We start from the raw sequence: 20,726 nt of genomic DNA, 5'->3' as shown, positions 1-20,726 counted from the left end.
GATTTTATGACCAGCTTGGATTTAAGGATAAATTGCTCAAAGACCTTTAGCATGACCTGTGGCCTTGGGGCAGCCAAAAAGAGAAAGATAATCTTTGTCTCCTCTAGCCCAGTTGAATTTACCTTAACCTTCCCATACCTAGGTGTTTTATTCGACCATACTGGTATATGGAACAATGCAATCAAGTCAAGAAGGTTACTGTTTTGTAAATCAATAATGGCCCTAAAAAGTTTTAGCAAAAGAATGGGTAGAAAACCTACTAGGGAGATGCTTATAGTGTATAGAGCTACCTGTGTAGCAATTGCTACATATGGCGCTGGACTGTGGGGATACCTAATGTGAGATCATTACAGGTGGTGAAAAAACACCTTCATGAAATATCTTTTAAAAAGAACAACAGATGGGTAGTAAGGTATTCCTGCGCAATGTCTGATGGTTTAGGTTTTTCTGTTATAAATTATTTTATACTCTGCTACTAAGGGAGTCCAGACAGCCCCCACCCTGTATTGCCAATTTGCAATTTGTCACAATTGCATTAATAAAGTCTTGTTTTGTTTGGTCTCCCTGAGCAAGGAATTTGTCACTTTTCTTATATAGTTTCACAATACTCATAAATTTGATCAGTTCAACCAATGACAATTGTCCAAATAGAATGTCTGTGGTATACTTTATTCTTCGTCAATTCTTATCTCCACATGGACTTGTGAGACAGTATTCTTCAAACAAATGTATCTTGTGTTTTAGATCACAACACTACAGCCAACATGCATGTTTCGTCTTTGGTACATCACCATAAAGACTTCCTCAGGGCTAAAGCAATAGTCTGTATATTTATTAAATTCCTTTTTAGTATTGAAGCGAGTACGGACCACTTAAACGTGAGTCAAAGAGATGCATATAATTGCTTCCAACATCTTATTTTCTGTTCACGCGACAATATTAGTCTCCTTCGGTATCTAGCAGCCTCCCGCCCATGGAATCTGTAAGTCGTTCCTTAAGGAATTTAATAAATATACAGACTATTGCTTTACCACGGACATTCTACTTGGACAATTGTCATTGGTTGAACTGATCAAATTTATGAGTATTGTGAAACTATATAAGAAAAGTGACATTTTCCTTGCTCAGGGGGACCAAACAAAACAAGACTTTATGAAATATCTTTTAGCTGTTCAAAAAAATGTATCCACATATGTTTGCCACACTGTACTTGGGAAACCATATTTGGAAGACACAATAAAGGTTGCACCGGTTCTGTTATGGCATAGGGCCTGAACCATCGAAGAATGTAAATTAAACCGCTCCATCTTGAACGATGTGATGAGGCTAGATAACGGTGGAAGGGTTGGATGGCTAAGCTATGTGAAGAAGTTTCTCACCGTCCTAGGTCTGGAAAGGTATTATGATGAACCTTCCTCCATGTGTGATACTTCCAGAAAAGCACTGAAGGAAAAGTGTGTGAGCTATCCTGAAAAGTGTATATCCTCTATCGAGATGTTGAAACAAACGGTGGTAGCACACCAGTTGATAACAACTACCAGAAAAATGCAGCCATATGTTAAATTGCAAATGATCGATTACGAGAGGTTTTTACTAACTCGTTTTAGATTAAATATTTTATTCAGGTCACTTAGCTTCCCTAATATGAACGATTGGACAAAAGTTTTATCTAAATGCCCTTTGTGATGAAATATCTGAACAATCAGACATTCATATCCTCTTCTTTTGTGAATTTTACTCGATCCCAAGACGAAGATGGATTGTTCCCATATTGAAGTATGTGGAAATAAATCGCTGTCTACCTGCTTTTTTAGCTGTTCAAAGTTTAGATAATATTTTAACTGTTGCATCTATTTCAGCATTTTTTGAAAATGTTTTTAGATCGCGGAAATCTATCATATCCTTATTAGTGATGAATTAACTGTATTTTATGATGACATTTTGAAATTTGTGATTTTATTTGTACTTTTACGGTTGTTTTGCTTTAATAACCGAATAAAGTATTGATGATGATGATGATGATGATGATGATGATGATGATGATGATAAACACTGGCACACAACCTCAGAGCATGTAATGGGTGACTTCCATCAGATAGACCTAAAGCCCATACGTTTTACAGAGGCAAATCACGGAGCTATATAGATTACATGCTGGTGACATCAGGTTGCTCGTGCTACTTGAGTGACCTTAGAATAGACTCTAGAACAGAGAGAGATCATTTACACTTGAGTTTGAGGGTTTCACCAGAATTTTTTTCTATAGTACCCTCTGGCAAAGTTAATACTGGTAGTCTAGATGATGAAATCACACTGAAGAGGAATAACCGGGTTGTAAAGTGGCCCAACATCCTAGGGGATAAAAAAGCAATGTCCAGTATTTATTCAATCTTCGCAGACACTCTATCCCCTTACATAGAGAGTAACGCAGTTCCAATAATGATGACTGAGCTCAGCTCGTCATGAGCATGCGGGCGCCGTGTGCGCCCCCCTCCCCCCAGCACAGCGGGAAATTAACCCCGCAGCGAAGGGGTTAAAAAGATAGCAAAATTAAGTTAATATTTTTAAATGATCCCAGAAGGTTGGAGAGCAATAGAGGAGCTGGTGAGGGGCAGGTGAAGATGAAGCAACAGAGGTGCAAGTATTTGAGGGGGGGGGAGGGCATCCTACGTCAGAGAGTAAGAAATCACCCGCACTGTCATAGAGTGTTTAATAAAAAGGAAATAAAACAGTTTCCTAAATCTTAACAGTGGAAACACACAATTAAGCCAATCAAAACGATGCTAAACAGGCCACATGTTTGGTAGTTGATGTGGTGTCTCTGCGGAAGTAGACATTCCTGATTTAGTAGCACTAGCGCCAGGAACGGTTGATGAGGTAATGGAAAATTTAACGGCATGATTTTATTTCTCTTCAAACCCTACTCCATACCATTACTCGTCCACTGTTTATTTTTTAAAAGATTTAAAAATGTGTTTATGCTGGTAAAAATTTTCAAATGTGCATGTCCGGAAATTGATGAAAGTCATCTTGGAAAACATTGTGCAAACTTTGCTTCGATACTTTGATCTCTGCAATGGGAAGTATCTAACCCATGCCTGTTGTTGGCTGTCTTGTCTTGTTGCATCACGCCTATGTTGGTGCAATGCATCTTGACTGAAACCAGCCAGGTGGTACATTTATCTCATTGACGTGTCATGTACGTGTTGTTCTTTGAGATTGGATAAAAGCTGCACTTACATTCAACGTTCAACCAGACTCTTCTATGACTGGATGCACCCACGGCTGGGAAAAACACGCTGCAAGTAAGACGTTTGTTGTTCTGGTCCCTCGAGGCAGTGAATGTGATAGTAGATCTATAGGTTCGGGTGCCGTCAGAATCATCAGTATTACGGGATGATTGATGATATACAAACTGTGACTCAGCGCTCCAGGTTATCTTCGGGGCTGTGCCTGAGCACCTCCCGGGCGCCGTGCACTCCACAGTCACCGTTTCACCCTCCATCACTCCTTGAGGGAGAGAGATTTCTGGCTGGTCGCGGAGACCTAATAACATAAAAATAAAATAAAGTCATTGTTTATAAAGTAAATTACACCATCTAGGTAGCTACAGCTATAAAGAAGCTTTGACGAGGTCTGAATATTGTGTAAGAGTAGTGGTGTTATAATGCAATATGGGTTTGTTTGTTGCACACACAGACAACTCACAATAAGCAGGCGCCATTATCTACATCCAGGTCACACACAAAGACGCTGGTACGCAAAAGACAACACAGAGAGATACATGCTCACTGTGGCGGAGGGATACATGTAAGAATAGTAAGGCAGCTGGAAGGATGGATGTGTGAGGAGTGCAGTAACAGGTGGATTTAGCGGCTGGCCAGGTGGAGAAACCTAGGTGGACATCACTGATGGGTGAATGTTGACTATCTTTATGTGGTGCGGGCTGATAAAGAATTTTGAAGGCATGAGAGGGATAACGTGCTTTCTGGATAAACCAGGAAATATGTATTTGGAGGATTGATGAGGCAGCCTTAAAATCAATCATTGACAATTCCAGAAGGCCTGCTTTATGGCGCTGCACCCTGCCCTCATATAGCACACCTCTCACCATCCGGCTCTATACCCTGAACTATGCCCCCACAGGCACAATTCTCACCCAGCACTTATACAATGCACACTGCTCACACAGACTCACAGTTTACGCTGCACTGGCTGCTTTCCTTGCTCACCACACAGGCATATTTCCCTCCATCACACACAGGTACACCTCACATACTGCACCCACATGTGCACACTGCTCCCCCTGCATTCTCAATGGCACTTCACTACTCTGCACTCACATGAGCACACTGCACACCTTACAGTGACATGGGCACACTTCTCTCCAAGCAGGCTTGTACCCTGCACTCACAGGCACGCTACTTACACAGCACGTATACATGCACAATCCTCACAGAGACACGCAGTTTACTCTGCACTGACAGCTTTATTGGCACACTACACACCAGGCACATCCCCCCCGCAGCACAGGTACTCCTCCCGTACCACACCCACATGTGCACACTACCCACCCTGCACTCTCAAGGGCACTTCACAACCCTGCACACACATCAGCACATTGAACACCCTACAGTGGCACACCCCTCTCCAAGCACTAATACAGGCTGTTATCTGCATTCATAAAGGCACACTACCCTGAACTGAGAATATGTTATATACTCAGATGGAGAACAAGCAATAGAGAGGTCCAGAAAGTGTTTTTCTTCTGACATCATTTACTATTCGCGATGATAAAATGTAACATAAAAGGAAAATTCTTCTGAGGAACAGCTGTAGACTATTTCGATCCTTTTGTTTTATTTTATCTCAGACTACATAGTAAAGCGATTTTGTACATGAAATCAGTGACACTATATGTGGAGTACTGGAGGTTTTGAAAAGCAGTGTAGGCTTTTTGTTAACACCATTTGTGGTGAAAATAGAATTAGCACATGCTTTCACATATCCCAGATGCATGATAAACATGTAACTGACGATCATGAAGTGAGATGGGAAAACGTATTATATGGTCAAAATAAACCAACACTTTACCTTTGATATAAGGCTAAAATTGCTGTGATTTATATATCTCAGTTTTATAATGTGCTGTTAAAATTAACACAATTGCAAAACCAGCATTCGCTATACTTTTCGGGTGTAACAGGCTTGACCACGGTATTGCTGCCATTGAATGGATGACAGTGACAGGAATGGCCTTAGTTCTAAGGAGTTTCAATGTCAGGGCCGGTTTGGCACTTTCGTAAAGCCACACTCCAAGATAGTTATTGGCCGGAGTTGTCGTAATTTGGAGGTCTCCCAGCTTCCAGTGAAGTTGTTTTTTGTGCGTGAATGTCCCAAATATGACAACCTTGGTTTGCCCTGGTTCACTTGAAGATTGTTTGCTTGGTTGTAGTGGTGCAGTGCTTTGAGGGCTCTCTGTAGGCCAAATCTCGTGTGATCCAAGATGGCTGTTTCGTCTGCATTCTGCAGAATTGGGAGAAGCACCTTCCCAGCCTCGGTGTTACTAATCCGGCTCCTTCCAGGGCTGCTCCCATATCTGCAGTATTAAGGTTGAAAAAGAGAGAACCAGCACGCAGCCCTGTTTAAGCCCGTTGTTGGTAGCCACACTAGTTGGCGGCACCATGTTCCCTTCTATAATGATGCGATTGCCCTAAGAAGTTGAGTGGGATCCCCCAGGCAACTAGCTTCCTCCAGTGCTTGCCCTAGTCCACTGTGTCGAATACAGTACTGTAGTCAATGAAACAGCAGAACAAGGGTGGTTGCTTTCTCTTGGCCGCTATTGCTGATAAGTGAGCCAGAGATAAGATGTTATACATTGCTGAGTTCTTGGCCGTAAACCAGGATTGGTAAAGAGTGAGAATACCTTTTTCTGCTTCCCATGTTTCCAGCTCTTTTAGAAGAATGCGAGCATAAGACTTTGCTTCGAAATCGAGTAGAGTTAAAAGCCTGTAATTGGCCGGGTTAGAGTGGGTTTTGTGAATGGGGAAAACAATGGAGCCCCTCCAGGAGGCTGGGATTATTGCAGTGGCAAAAGCATGGTTAACGAATGCGTTAAAATAGATTGCCACAAGTCTTGTGCTGTTTTGAATGCATAGGACCCGGACCCCCCAGCAATGTCTCCGCCTCCCCCTGACCAACAATCCAGAAACCCACATATAAATCACCAAGAGATTTGCGTGGGTATAAAAACGGCCATGTTTATTATCACAATTCATAAACATGACAAGCAATAACATGCATAAGTGGTAAATAACATTACACTTTTAATAATGACATTTCGTCGTTCTTCATATCCCCCAGCACTAAGGGAGACCCTCGGGCTCGCATCTCGCAACTGAGCATCCTACGCCAGGTGCCGTGTACCTGCCCCTTAAAGTGGTGGGCCCCAACCTCTGATCCTTGTCCGCCATTACGAGGGCCCACCCCTCGACCACCAGGCTGCCCAGGGACCCAGGAGGCTCGAAATCTGTCGCCTTCGCCTCCCCAGCCGGTGGTCACTCCTTCCCTGCGGAGAGCTTGCCGTCTCCCCCCTCAGTGCTGGCCTATGGAGTGCGGAAGGCGGACTCCTGTCCATTGTGTCCATCAATGTTCACTGATCGCAGGTCTCATTACCGCAACACACCCTAAGAAACCATTAAACTAAGGAACGGGTGGGTGGGAGTTACAATCCGAGTCCGAAACTTGTCCCTGGGGATAAGGAGCGTTGGCGCGAAGGTCCTAGGCGAGCGAGGGGGCAACAGGAACAGAGACCGAGGCCTCGGGGTACTGCCCTTAAATAGGCCCAGGGTCTCCGCCCTCTTACCTCTCCGGAAGCGCCACCTGACCGCGTGCTACGGGCGTGCTATGGGCGGCCAGGTGCCCATAGGGCGAGCCGGCCGCCCAATCTCGTGAGACCGGAGGCGGGGCCCGGGGGGCCGGATCCTAAGTGCGCGCCCCTTGAATGCGGCGCTTGGCATTCTTGCTTACATTAAACATATTATCTCTTGTGCAGAGTGCATTAGAATGTGCTCAGTAAACAAAATGTATGCTCACATCAGTCTTTTCACAGTTTAATGGTAAAGCCATTTGTATGATGTGCTTTCACCTCATCAATGACACTGTAAACAAGAATTAGCAAATCCAATAGGTCTTGCCTATAGGGGAGCTATTTGCTTTGTGGAGAGAGTAGTGGTTGTGAATGTGAGGACGAGTGGGGCTGGTGCATGGGAGGGCACGTGACGGTGGAGAGCAGGATGATAAAAAAAGGTGCTATCAAGTGGGTAGTGCTGCCCACGCCATTGAGTTTTTTCCCCTTTTGTCTGTTGGTAAGAGAAAGGAGGGAGAAGAAATGGATGTGGGCAAGTGAAGGGGAGGTGAAGAAACAGTGCCTGGTTGGTATGGGGAAGCTGAAACAGGGACACAGCAGGTGGTGTGGGGCAGAACAAATGGATGTGGCAGAGTGGTGGGAAAGAAAAGAATAAACATAGATGTGGGCAGGGGGATGATCAAAATAAGCAATTTGGTCTTGGAGTGGGTGGGAGTAAAAAGAATCAATGTGTGTGGGGAAACATCAAAAAGAACAACATGGACGGGGAGGGGTCGGAAAAAGAAGCAATATATATGGGGGTGGTGAAGAGGACAGAAAAGAAAAAACATTAGAAGCACATGTTTGAGAAACTGATATGGGTGATGAAAACACAAGCACAAATATAAGTTGCTGTAAAAGCAGTGGAAGGACACACGTATTCGGTTCATGCTCCAAGTGACGGCCAAACAAAGGAGGAGGGCATCACTAACAAAGCAAATGAGAGCAGCACTGAAGCTAACAAATGGTAAGCTTTGGGTGAGCTGTAATCCTATTGAATGTAAATAAAATGTCTCATAGCACCAGTGCAGTGCAGTGTATTAATTTAGGTGCAGTTTGTGGAGTTTATTGGGTTAAAGGGTGGGAAAAAATGTATTTTTAATTAATGAATAATTTGTTGTTAATTAATATTAAATATGTAACTGAAAAGTAAATATGGAATTTGTGTAATTAATTTTAGGTGTGGGTTGTGAGGTTTATAAGGGTAAAGTGTCGGATGTTAATTATTTTTTGTGTTTAAATTTGTTTTTTAATTAATATTATTTATTTAAGTTATAAGTAAGTATGTTAATTGTGAACATACATTTTATATTTAATTTAGATGTGGGTTGTGAATTGTGCAGTGTTAGAGGGTAGGATGTAAATAAAATAAATATATCTAATAATGTTTTTGTTTATAAATAATTTCTATCTAAAGGTATTTGTTTGTTTGAAAAATGTTTTTATTTTGTATTTAAGATAATATTTGTAGGTATATCTGTTATGTTTGTAACATTATAATATGTTTTTTTATTTATATAAAATATATTTCTATTTTAAGTTTTACCTTATTTATATATTTTTTCATTTGATTTAGTTTTCAAATATTTTTTGTTGTAGATATTTTGTTTGTTTTTAAATTTAAATTAACTGTAGTGGGAGTAGTAATTCTTATCTCTCCGCATTCCAAAACTTTCCCTAGTGTTACACTGACTGGAGTGTGAATAGTAATGTTTACCCCTCCGCTATCCAACACTTTTCCTACTGTTACACTCACTCGAGTGGGAATAGTAATTTTTACCCCTCCGCTAACACTTTCCCTACTGTTGCACTGACTGGAGTGGGAATAGTAATTTTTACCCCTCCGCTATCCAACACTTTCCCTACTGTTGCACTGATTAGAGTGGGAATAGTAATTTTTACCACACTGCTATACAACACTTTCCCTACTTATTACACTCACTGGAGTGGAAATAGTAATTTGTACCTCTCCGCTATCGAACACTTTCCCTACTGTTACACTTATTGAGGTGAGAATAGTAATTTTGACCCCTCTGCTATCCAACACTTTTCCTACTGTTGCACCGACTGGAGGGGATTAGCATTTTTACCCTTCCTCTATCAAACACTTTCCCTAATGTTCCACTTATTGGAGTGGGAATAGTAATTTGTATCTCTCCGCTATCCAACACTTTCCCAACTGTTGGTTTGATTGGAGTGGGAAATTTAAGTTTACATATTTTTAAATAGTTTTAATTAACAATTGAATGTTTTTTATTTATTTATTTATTTATTTATTTAAGTATTTGTATAGCGCACATCTACCGGGCGGCGTCAAGGCGTTTGAAGAATCGACAGATAGTGAACACTGACTGTCGTAGTCCCAATCTTTACGCGGGGTTACAGAGTAAAGAGTTATGTCTTTAGACCCTTCCTGAAGGATAGCAGATCAGAGGCATTTCTTAAATCAAATGGCAGCTTATTCCACCATCTTGTAGTAATGCTGAAGAAACTTTTCCCATCCCATCTCTGAAGATGGAACGTTGGCTCGGCAATTAACTTCAGTGAAGTCGACCGAAGTGTTCGACCAGAAATATGCCATTTAAATCGCTTCTTCATGTAGCTAGGACCTGAATTTTAAACCTTATGCGCTTTTCCATAGGTAGCCAGTTTTTAACATAAATGTTACGTTATTGGTATATATATATATATGTTGTGGGCGTTTTGTCAATAAACAAAACGGTGAGCCTTCGGTGTGTACACACAGCAGCCCATGATTACGAGGCGGAGTTGGCCTCGAAACGCGTCGGGCATGGAGGAAACTAAAGGAGACATGAGGGGCAGGCGCGCAAACCAGATGGTGAGATCAGCTTTGGGAGCCCTCTGTAAGCTCAAGCTCAAGGGCATTTGCTATTGGATATATATATATATATATATATATATATATATATATATATATATATATATATATATATTCACGGAAAAAAACCATAGATTTCACACCAGTTATAGTTAGGAATTAGCATTTAAAAAACCTATTAAATTCACTGAAAAGACCATAAGTTTCACACCAGTTATAGTTAGCTGGAAGTTTTACTCGCATAAAACCATTGAAATTCCCACGTTATAGTTAGTTGGACTCACTATAACTTGCGTGTGCAATGCACTGCTGATGACGTCACATATTACATCACTCATGACATGGTCAGTGACATCACTCATCACATCGTCAAGCCATGTGACTTTAAAATAACACTTTTCATTGGTTCAAATATTGAGAAACCCACCGATTTCTCTCACTATTGCTTTGTACTTGGAGAGAGCAAGAGGTGTTCTGTGCATTATCTGCTTCTTAAAGTTTCCTGATCTACAGCAATGGCTGCAAGGGAGTCATCCAGCAGTGATTCTGATGGTTTTTTGCCTGAGGACCCTCCTCACCACAAAACAAAGGACCACTTAATTTGGAAATGTTTTGACATCCCTGAAGGAAAAAAAAAGGTTAATGCTGCTAAGGTAACCTGCAAGATATGTGGCAGTATTTTATCCAGAGGCAATCCTAATAAAAAATATAGCTTTGGAAATGCCAATTTAATTAGGCATGTCCAGAGAAGACACCCAAATAACTATGCCAGGGAGAGTGTCAGGGACCAGGCATGGAATTTACCTAGAGATGGCAGCAGCACCTCCACTGGTGGAGCAACACCTTCAGGAACACCACGTGGAAGAATGGTCCCTAATGTGCAGCCGGTGTTTGCAGGCATAATATTTCTATGCGTGGACTGTGATGAACTGCTCTGTTATGGGGAGCAGAGCGTTGAACTCATTGCTCTAAAGAGACAGGAACACCGCTGCCCTCCCCGTCCCTGATTTTTCAATTTTTTTTGCTCCTGTTGAGCAGTTTTGGAATCCGTTTTTGTTTTTCCCCTGAAAAAAATCCCCAAAAAATATACAATCGTTTTAAAAAAGTATAAAAAAATATAAAACAACAAAAAGAAAAAAAAAAAGTTCTTTTCAGAACTACCTCCAATTTATAAAAAAATGCTACCTTTTTTAAAAACTCTGTCATTCTTTTTTCTCCATGATACGCTCCCCGGTACGCTCCCCGGTGCGCGTACCGGGCGCTCCCCCTGCGAAAATTGAATTTTGTTATGCCCCGCGGTGCCCTTTTATGGCCCCCACATCAAACCTAGGGGGTCACGGGGGGTCTACCCTGCCCCCTTATGGTCATTTCCCCCTTTGTTTTTACCACCTCTTGTGTCTCGATCCTACCAAGACACAAGATGGCGGCCTCTCCGGACTGTTTGGAATGTTTACAGACACCCGAGAGCCAATCAGCTTTCCGCTCGCGAACTTGCGTAGCGCGCTGGAGCGCGCCCCGGTGCGCCTACCAGGGTGCGCCTATAGATATATATATTTTTTTTAACCTAAATTACTCAAAATCCTCTGGAGCACATATCTTGAGACATAGCAAAGGCACATCGGGCTACCATTCCCTAGAATTTTGCCAAGTTTGGTGGAAATCCATTCAGCCATTCGGGCTAAAAGTGAGTCCAACCGCCCTATGGAAATTAACATGGGGAAAACACGCTTTGAGACTCCCCTTTTATCTCGGCCCCCGCTTGACGAATCCCCCCCAAACTTTCAGGGAAGGAGCGGAGCGAGCTGGCCAGCTAATTTGAGAAATTCACGAAGATTCGTCCACCGGCGCCAAAGTTATTCCTAATAGAATGTTGCGGATTTCCTATGGAAAGTAGATCCTAACTATAACTACCTACTGGCGACCGCCAGTAGGTAATATATATATTTGGTAATAAATGCCAGAAAGTCATTGAGTTGTGGCTTCATTATTTCCTGTGTGTTGCCGGCGCGAAGCCGTTTACGGGATTCTCCATTCCCGTTTTGAAGCCGCCCTGCAGGGATGGGGGCTCCCGACAGTTGGAGAGCTTGTTTGTGGATTCAAATTGGGGAGCATGTCCCGCTCGCTCTTGTGTGACCCTGAATGGATTTCCAAGGGATTTGTCCACGAGCAGGAGAAAGGGAGAGGAGGGGAATTATCTCTTCCTACCGACTCTGACTGAACCTGGCATTTTGAAGGAGGCAAGGATTTGCAGTAAGGCAGCATAAAATGACGAATGCTGGTACTATTGCAATGAAGATGTGACTTTTATTTTTCTGCAACTTGCACTTTATTTAAAAGACATTGAGTCTGTGTGATATAAAATGCTATTTGGAAGAACGAACATTTTTACACAGTTCGGGTGTTATTTCAACGACCTTGGTGCATGCTGGGCATAGTAGTTTCTTACCCGAGTCACATGACCACTTGGTATGAGAAATTGAGTACTACAACAGTGCTCACCTGTGAACAAGGCTATTTGCTGAAACGCGTAAGGACTGATATGCTGCCAATCCATTTGGTAATAAATGCCAGAAAGTCATTGAGTTGTGGCTTCATTATTTCCTGTGTGTTGCCGGCGCGAAGCCGTTTACGGGATTCTCCATTCCCGTTTTGAAGCCGCCCTGCAGGAATGGGGGCTCCCGACAGTTGGAGAGCTTGTTTGTGGATTCAAATTGGGGAGCATGTCCCGCTCGCTCTTGTGTGACCCTGAATGGATTTCCAAGGGATTTGTCCACGAGCAGGAGAAAGGGAGAGGAGGGGAATTATCTCTTCCTACCGACTCTGACTGAACCTGGCATTTTGAAGGAGGCAAGGATTTGCAGTAAGGCAGCATAAAATGAGCAATGCTGTTACTATTGCAATGAAGATGTGACTTTTATTTTTCTGCAACTTGCACTTTATTTAAAAGACATTGAGACTGTGTGATATAAAACGCTATTTAGAAGAACGAACATTTTTACACAGTTCGGGTGTTATTTCAACGACCTTGGTGCATGCTGGGCATAGTAGTTTCTTACCCGAGTCACATGACCACTTGGTATGAGAAATTGAGTACTACAACAGTGCTCACCTGTGAAAAAGGCTATTTGCTGAAACGCGTAAGGACTGATATGTTGCCAATCCATTTGGTAATAAATGCCAGAAAGTCTTTGAGTTGTGGCTTCATTATTTCCTTTGTGTTGCCGGCGCGAAGCCGTTTACGGGATTCTCCATTCCCGTTTTGAAGCCGCCCTGCAGGGATGGGGGCTCCCGACAGTTGGAGAGCTTGTTTGTGGATATATATATATATATCTATATATATATTATTTGTTCTATTTTATTTTTACTGTAGAGCGCATGGCTGCCCGTGAGCGTCCCAGCGTCATATCTTTTTAAAATTATACAATACAGTTAAATTAATAGTTTATTCATTATTTCACAGTAAATACATATAATAATTATTATATGTGTGTTTTACTTTTATAAGTTAAGTTTATTTGTTATTTTTGTTAAATTGTATATTAAATCTATTTATTTATTTTAAGTTTATTATTCATTTTTTTACTTTATATGTATATAAAAACTATATTTTTTACATTTATATTTAGGTAATCAATACATTTTGCGACATTTTTTACTTACCTTCATAAATATAGGATGTTGATATTTATGACTTGATATTGTGGTGTGGGGATGTTTTGGCTGTCGATGATTTGTCAGTAAACCCTTCTGGGCCTTTAAAAAGATAGCAAAATTAAGTTCATATTTTTGAATGATCCCAGAAGGTTGGAGAGCAATAAAGGAGCTGGTGAGGGGCAGGTGAAGAGGAAGCAACAGAGGTGCAAGTATTTGAGGGGGGCATCCTACGTCAGAGAGTAAGAAATCACCTGCACTGTCATAGAGTGTTTAATAAAAAGATAATAAAACAGTTTCCTAAATGTTAACAGTGGAAACACACAAGTAAGCCAATCAAAACGATGCTAAACATGCCACATGTTTGGTAGTTGATGTGGTGTCTCGGCAGAAGTAGACATTCCTGGGGTCTTATTTATGAAGGCCTTGCGCCTCAGGTGCGCCACTTTAAAAATGGGAAAAAGTGACGCACCGGCGGCGCAAGGCCTTCATAAATAAGGCCCCTGATTTAGTAGCACTGGCGCCAGGAACGGTTGATGAGGTAATGGAAAATTTAACAACATGATTTTATTTCTCTTCAAACCGTTCTCCATACCATAACTCGTCCACTGTTTATTTTTTAAAAGATTTAAAAATTTGTTTATACTGGTAAAAAATTTCAAAAGTGCATGTCCGGAAATTGATAAAAGTCATCTTGGAAAACATTTTGCAAACTTTGCTTCGATACTTTGATCTCTGCAATGGGAAGTATCTAACCCTTGCCTGTTGTTGGTTGTCTTGTTGCATCACGCCTATGTTGGTGCAATGCATCTTGACTGAAACCAGCCAGGTGGTACGTTTATCTCATTGACGTGTCATGTACGTGTTGTTCTTTGAGATTGGATAAAAGCTGCACTTACATTCAACGTTCAACCAGACGCTTCTATGACTGGATGCACCCACGGCTGGGAAAAACACGCTGCAAGTAAGACGTTTGTTGTTCTGGTCCCTCGAGGCAGTGAATGTGATAGTAGATCTATAGGTTCGGGTGCCGTCAGAATCATCAGTATTACGGGATGATTGATGATATACAAACTGTGACTCAGCGCTCCAGGTTATCTTCGGGGCTGTGCCTGAGCACCTCCCGGGCGCCGTGCACTCCACAGTCACCGTTTCACCCTCCATCACTCCTTGAGGGAGAGAGATTTCTGGCTGGTCGCGGAGACCTAATAACATAAAAATAAATAAAGTCATTGTGTATACAGTAAATTACAAATTCTAGGTAGCTACAGCTATAAAGAAGCTTTGACGAGGTCTGAATATTGTATAAGAGTAGTGGTGTTATAATACAATATGGGTTTGTTTGTTGCACACACAGACAACTCACAATAAGCAGGCGCCATTATCTACATCCAGGTCACACACAAAGACGCTGGAACGCAAAAGACAGCAGGCGGGATACATGTACGAATAGTAATGCAGCTGGAAGGATGGATGTGTGAGGAGTGCAGCAACAGGTGGATTTAGCGGCTGGACAGGTGGAGAAGCCTAGGTGGACATCACTGATGGGTGAATGTTGACTATCTTTATGTGGTGCGGGCTGATAAAGAATTTTTAAGGAATGAGAGGGATAACGTGCTTTCTGGATAGACCAGGAAATATGTATTTGGAGGATTGATGAGGCAGCCTTAAAATCAATCATTGACAATTCCAGAAGGCCTGCTTTATGGCGCTGCACCCTGCCCTCATATAGCACACCTCTCACCATGCATGCTCTATACCCTGAACAATGCCCCCACAGGCACAATTCTCACCCAGCACTTATACAATGCACACTGCTCACACAGACTCACAGTTTACGCTGCACTGGCTGCTTTCCTTGCTCACCACACAGGCATATATCCCCCCATCACAAACAGGTACACCTCTCATACTGCACACACATGTGCACACTGCTCTCCCTGCACTCTCAATGGCACTACACTACGCTGCACTCACATGAGCACACTGCACACCTTACAGTGACATGGGCACACTTCTCTCCAAGCAGGCTTGTACCCTGCACTCACAGGCACGCTACTTTCACAGCACTTATACATGCACACTTCTCACAGAGACACACAGTTTACTGTGCACTGACAGCTTTATTGGCACACTATACACCAGGCACATCCCCCCCGCAGCACAGGTACTCCTCCCATACCACACTCACATGTGCACACTACCCACCCTGCACTCTCAATGGCACTTCACAAACCTGCACACACATCAGCCCACTGCACACCCTACTGTGACATGGCACACCCCTCTCCAAGCACTAATACAGTTTGTTATCTGCATTCATACAGGCACACTACCCTGAACTGAGAATATATTATGAACTCAGAGGGAGAACAAGCAATTCAGAGGTCCAGAAAGTGTTTTTCTTCTGACATCATTTACTATTTGCGACGACAAAATGTAACATAATAGGCAAATTCTTCTGAGGAACAGCTGTAGACTATTTCGATCCTTTTGTTTCATTTTATCTCAGACTACATAGTAAAGGGATTTTTTACATGAAACCAGTGACACTATGGGGCCGATTCCGATCCTGTAAAATTCTCGTCCGTACGATTCGCATCCGGAGCCGTCTCCGTACGACTCGTACACACACCGTACGACTCGACGAGTACGATCTGGACCGGGGTATCAGGACGCGATCCCTGTGGTCCAAGTCAGGTAAGGGCGATTCGTATGGAAAAGCGCACATTCACATACACACTGTACGGTGCGTACCCCCCCATGATCACAAGGGTACGCACCGTACCCCTGCGATCATGGGGGGTAAGCACGGTACACTCAGCGAACATGGGGTACGCACCGTACACCCAGCGTAGATGGGGTACGGTGCATACACCCCAAGATCGTGGGGTACATTGCGTACACCCCATGATTGCAGGGGTATGGTGCGTACCCCTGCGATCATGGGGGGTATGCACCGTACCGGGGGGGGGGCATTCCGTACCTGTTTCGGGGCGAACTCTGCTTTTACGGCTGTTTTCAGCTCCCGTAGAAAAAGGGTCGTACGGTGCGTACCCAACACGAATCGTACTTGCCGGTTCGGAAAAAGCAGCCGCGAACCGTACAGGTGTCGCATACAGCGGATTCCGAGGGAGATTCGTACGAGGATTTGATTTGTACGGTCCCTGAACGATTCGTACGGAGTCCAGCTCCTGGTACGAATCGTACTTCGTCGCATGTAAGGGGGACGTTGCAGGTTACGATTCGTATGGGAAAAACGCTCCGAACAGCAATTCGGAGAGCTTTTTACCAGATCGGAATCGACTCCCAGATGTGGGGTACTGGAGGATTTGAAAAGCAAGGTAGGCTTTTTGTTAACACCATTTGTGATGAAAATAGAATTAACACATGCTTTCACATATCGCAGATGCATGATAAACAAGTAACTGATGATCATGAAGTGAGATGGGAAAACATATTATATGGTCAAAATAAACCAACACTTTACCTTTGATATAAGGCTAAAATTGCTGTGATTTATTATATCTCAGTTTTATAATGTGCTGTTAAAATTAACACAATTGCAAAACCAGCATTCGCTATACTTTTCAGGTGTAACAGGCTTGACCACGGTATTACTGCCATTGAATGGATGACAGTGACAGGAATGGCCTTAGTTCTAAGGTGTTTCAATTTCAAGGCCGGTTCGGCACTTTCGGAAAGCCACACTCCAAGATAGTTATTGGCCGAAGTTGTCGTAATTTGGAGACCAGCTTCCAGTGAAGTTTTTTTTTGTGCGTGAATGTACCAAATAAGACAACCTTGGTTTTGCCCTGGTTCACTTGAAGATTGTTTTCTTGGTTGTAGCGGTGCAGTGCTTTGAGGGCTCTCTGCAGGCCAAATCTATTTTCCCTCTTTTTGAGAGACTGTGAAGCCTATACATTCACAGTAACTCACTGTACTATATTGAATCAGACCTCATCTGTTGGTGAAAAGTCAGCTCATAATGGTTTAATCCTAAGTTTTACACGACCTGAATTATTTTTAAAAGGACACGTTCTAATTTTGCTCCTTAATAAATAAATACTAGTGAGCATAAGCTCAAGTAGATATTACATCACAGAAAGGCACATTAACCTGCTTCAAAATGGCGCAGGTGCAGTGTGAAGTGCTATATAAATACAAATGATCATTACAACTGATAGGCTGGGTCATGCTTACACTAAAACTGTTGGAGTTTGCACCATCCTAAACACATGCATTAACTTTTGCACACACCAACCTGGTTTGTTTGCAGTATAGGCAATAAGGCAATTGTACTATCCAGCAGAGGCTCTACGATTCAATGTCTTTGCCTCTGTTTGTCGATGTTAGGGATAGGATTGTCATGCAGTTCCTATTCAGGGGCTTCAGGGTGCAGCCCTACCTTTTGTGAGGAGCCCCATAATGCTGGAATCCTTTGCTCACACTGCTAAGTATGTAAGTTAGCAGTTTTCATGTAAATAAATAATAATCACCCAGTATTTGTTAAGTGCAAACTAATCACCACTAATGGTCTCAAGGTGCTGGGAGCCATCAGGGAGTTTAAGCGAGCTATTGCCCAGAGTCACACAGTGCAGGGCTAAGCTGCCGCTGGGGATCAAACTGTGAACCACATGCTCTGGATTCAGCCACCCTGACAGCTGCGCCACACCTCTCCCTCTGTGTGAACACAACTTTAGCGTTTTTATGAGCACCACAAGTGCGTAGGCCAGCCCTCTCCGGCCTCTGCTCCAAGCTCCTGATGATGGGAGGATGAGGAGTGGACTGAGGGAAATGAGCAATGCTCCATTCAGAGAGGGCCCTTATATGAGTCTGGTGGTCTGAGTACCACTAGATTCGAGGATGCGTGGCAGTGGCACTCCAGCTATTGCCGCACTGGCACTCCAACCACCCTTTTAAAACTAGGGCTGTCAGACCACTGCAGCCGCCACTGAACCACTCTTTTTCTCAGAGGTTGCACTGTGGCCTTGAGGCAGATATAAGCTTGGGGGGACGACTGCGGTCCCACAAAGCATATCACAAGTTTTCATGGTGGTTCCTACTCCATGAAAGGTGGAGAGGAAAAAAAGAGGGCCCTATAGGGCCCCATATTGCCTCAGGGTCATGGGGTGCATGCAGGGGGGCACAACATGTGCTCCCAAGTGTGCATGCACCCCAGAACCTGCACAGCATGGACTTTACAGTCCATGGCATACAGGAACTTTTTTTGGTGCTCCTATTGTGGTGCCCATTTTCAAAGGCACTCTCATTGGATCGGCGTAAACAGCCCACCAGACACAAGAAACACTCATAATCTGGTGGGGGGCCCGACAGGTTTGGCAGTGCAGGAGCAGGCCATGGTCCGCTCCCACACCACCAACTACTATCAATATCGGGAGTGAAAATGTGAGGAGCATACTTCAGTTACGATCCCCTCACACAGGCACAATCCATTTTATTTAGCAGACAAACTTGGCATACCTCAGGCAGCACAATATATCTGCTAAGTTAGGGCTGTTGGGGATCATATCAGTATATCCCACAGGCCAATGAAGAGCCAAAGATATATTTAGGGACAGGATCTTCACCACTGTATAAACTTCTTACAGTGCTGTGCTCCTAATCCTAACAAGATGCTGGCGGAGGGCGAAGAGTAGGTCTGCCACTTAATCCTGGCCATGCTGCTCTGTATGGCTTCTCATTGAGAGCCATGGCTTGCTGATTTCAATGTCCAACACGGTATTCTTGCTCTGCTGCTGCATTGAACCTTTAAGTTAACAGCACAATAAGAACGGTAAGTAAAAAATACAGTGGTGTTCATCTGTGCATGTATGAATGAAAGTGTGTTTGTGAGGGATGGCGAGAGAATGACATTGAGAGAGAGTACATGTAGTAATGTAGTATGTTTGAGATGGAACATGAATAAGTGAGGGTTGGGAGAGGGAGTAGGAGTGAGTCAGTGAAGGATCTGTAAATGGTGACAGTTGGAATACTTGAATTAATCTCAGCCACTGGTAATTTCTCAGAGTAGCATCCCAGTTCAGTGTTACTTTGAACACCAATCCATTGTGGTTTGGATCCAACCACATGCAAAAGAGTCTTAAACCTGGAACAATGGGAATAGTTCATCTCAAACTATCAGGCCAGGACCTCACTGTACCAGAACACAAGCAACCCCTGACCATCTTCACCTCAGATTGGTTCGAAAGGCATAGCACTCATGGGACCCATGTCTGGACATATTTGACGTACTTAAGGCATTACACTAAGGTATATTAAACAGTGTATGGATAGATTCCTTGAATTTAAAAAGTGATGAATGGAATGCTTGAATTAATCACAGCCACTGGGAATTACTCAGGTCAGCATTATTATTTTGTACACCATGCCACCTCAGTTTGGATGGAGCCATATACAAATCGATCCTGACCCTGCCCCAATAGGAACAGTTCTCTGTATGTCACAATTAATGGTGCATCAGATACAGTTGCATCAAGGCCCAGGGCCTAAGGAGCCTACTAATACCTGATTGTCAAACTAGAACACCTGTACCCCAGGAGATTAGATCAAAGTCCCTGTACACTAGTAGTTGTGAGTGAGTGTCAATTATTGTAAAAGTGAATGTGTAAGTGTGTATGTGAGTGAGAGTAAGAGTATGGGTATATTGTGTGAGTGAGTTTGGGCGAATATGAATCAGAGTAAGTGAGAATATAAGTTAAATTGAGTGAGGTGGAGAGAAAATGAGACTGAATATGAATGATACTGAGCGTAAATGAGAAAGAGTGTACTTGCTAGCATGTTTTATTCTTGTGATTCTGATGCTGGTCATAGCATAATCAAGATCATTCTTTGTTTATTGGAAAAGCCCAAAATAACGTGCTGTCAGTGGCATATTGGAAGTATTTCTTGTCATAATTGAGGGCACCCATTAAAAATGTGGGCATTGACATACTGGTTGTAATTGTTGCTTTACTGGGACCACTATGATAGAACGACAGTGCTGGCATACTAGAGATAAAACTTGGCAACGCATTGAGGGTGGGAGGTATGGTTGGGTGAAGCAAACCATGAGAAAATACCGGCTTCGAGATACTGTGAGTAATTTATGATGTATTTGCCACCTATAGTATATGGGCAGGATTAATGGCGACATTTGGGTATTGATATATTGAAAGTTCGTCTTGGCATAAGAGAGTAACCATGACACAATTCTGGTATTGACACACTGGAGCTAATTTTTAACATATAGGGGTCACCTAAGGCAAACAGTGTGGTGACCACAGGATTACGCCACACCACTTTCAGAGGTCACCAGCCCTCACTGCG

General features: G+C 43.0%; 1 protein-coding gene across 1 annotated transcript in view; it reads right to left on the bottom strand.

Annotated features, from left to right (window-relative positions):
- Positions 1-20,726, bottom strand: part of LOC144770733 (sialic acid-binding Ig-like lectin 8) — a 398,100-nt gene that overhangs the window by 204,948 nt on the left and 172,426 nt on the right. The window contains exon 2 of the mRNA XM_078655471.1: positions 14,297-14,602. Coding sequence (XP_078511597.1) covers positions 14,297-14,602 — 306 coding nt within the window. The remainder of the gene's footprint in view (positions 1-14,296; positions 14,603-20,726) is intronic.

The sequence above is a fragment of the Lissotriton helveticus genome, chromosome 7 (assembly GCF_964261635.1).
Source record: "Lissotriton helveticus chromosome 7, aLisHel1.1, whole genome shotgun sequence".
Taxonomy (NCBI): domain Eukaryota; kingdom Metazoa; phylum Chordata; class Amphibia; order Caudata; family Salamandridae; genus Lissotriton; species Lissotriton helveticus.
The sequence above is the reverse complement of the archived record's forward strand: the minus strand, read 5'-3'. Positions and strand labels throughout refer to the sequence as shown.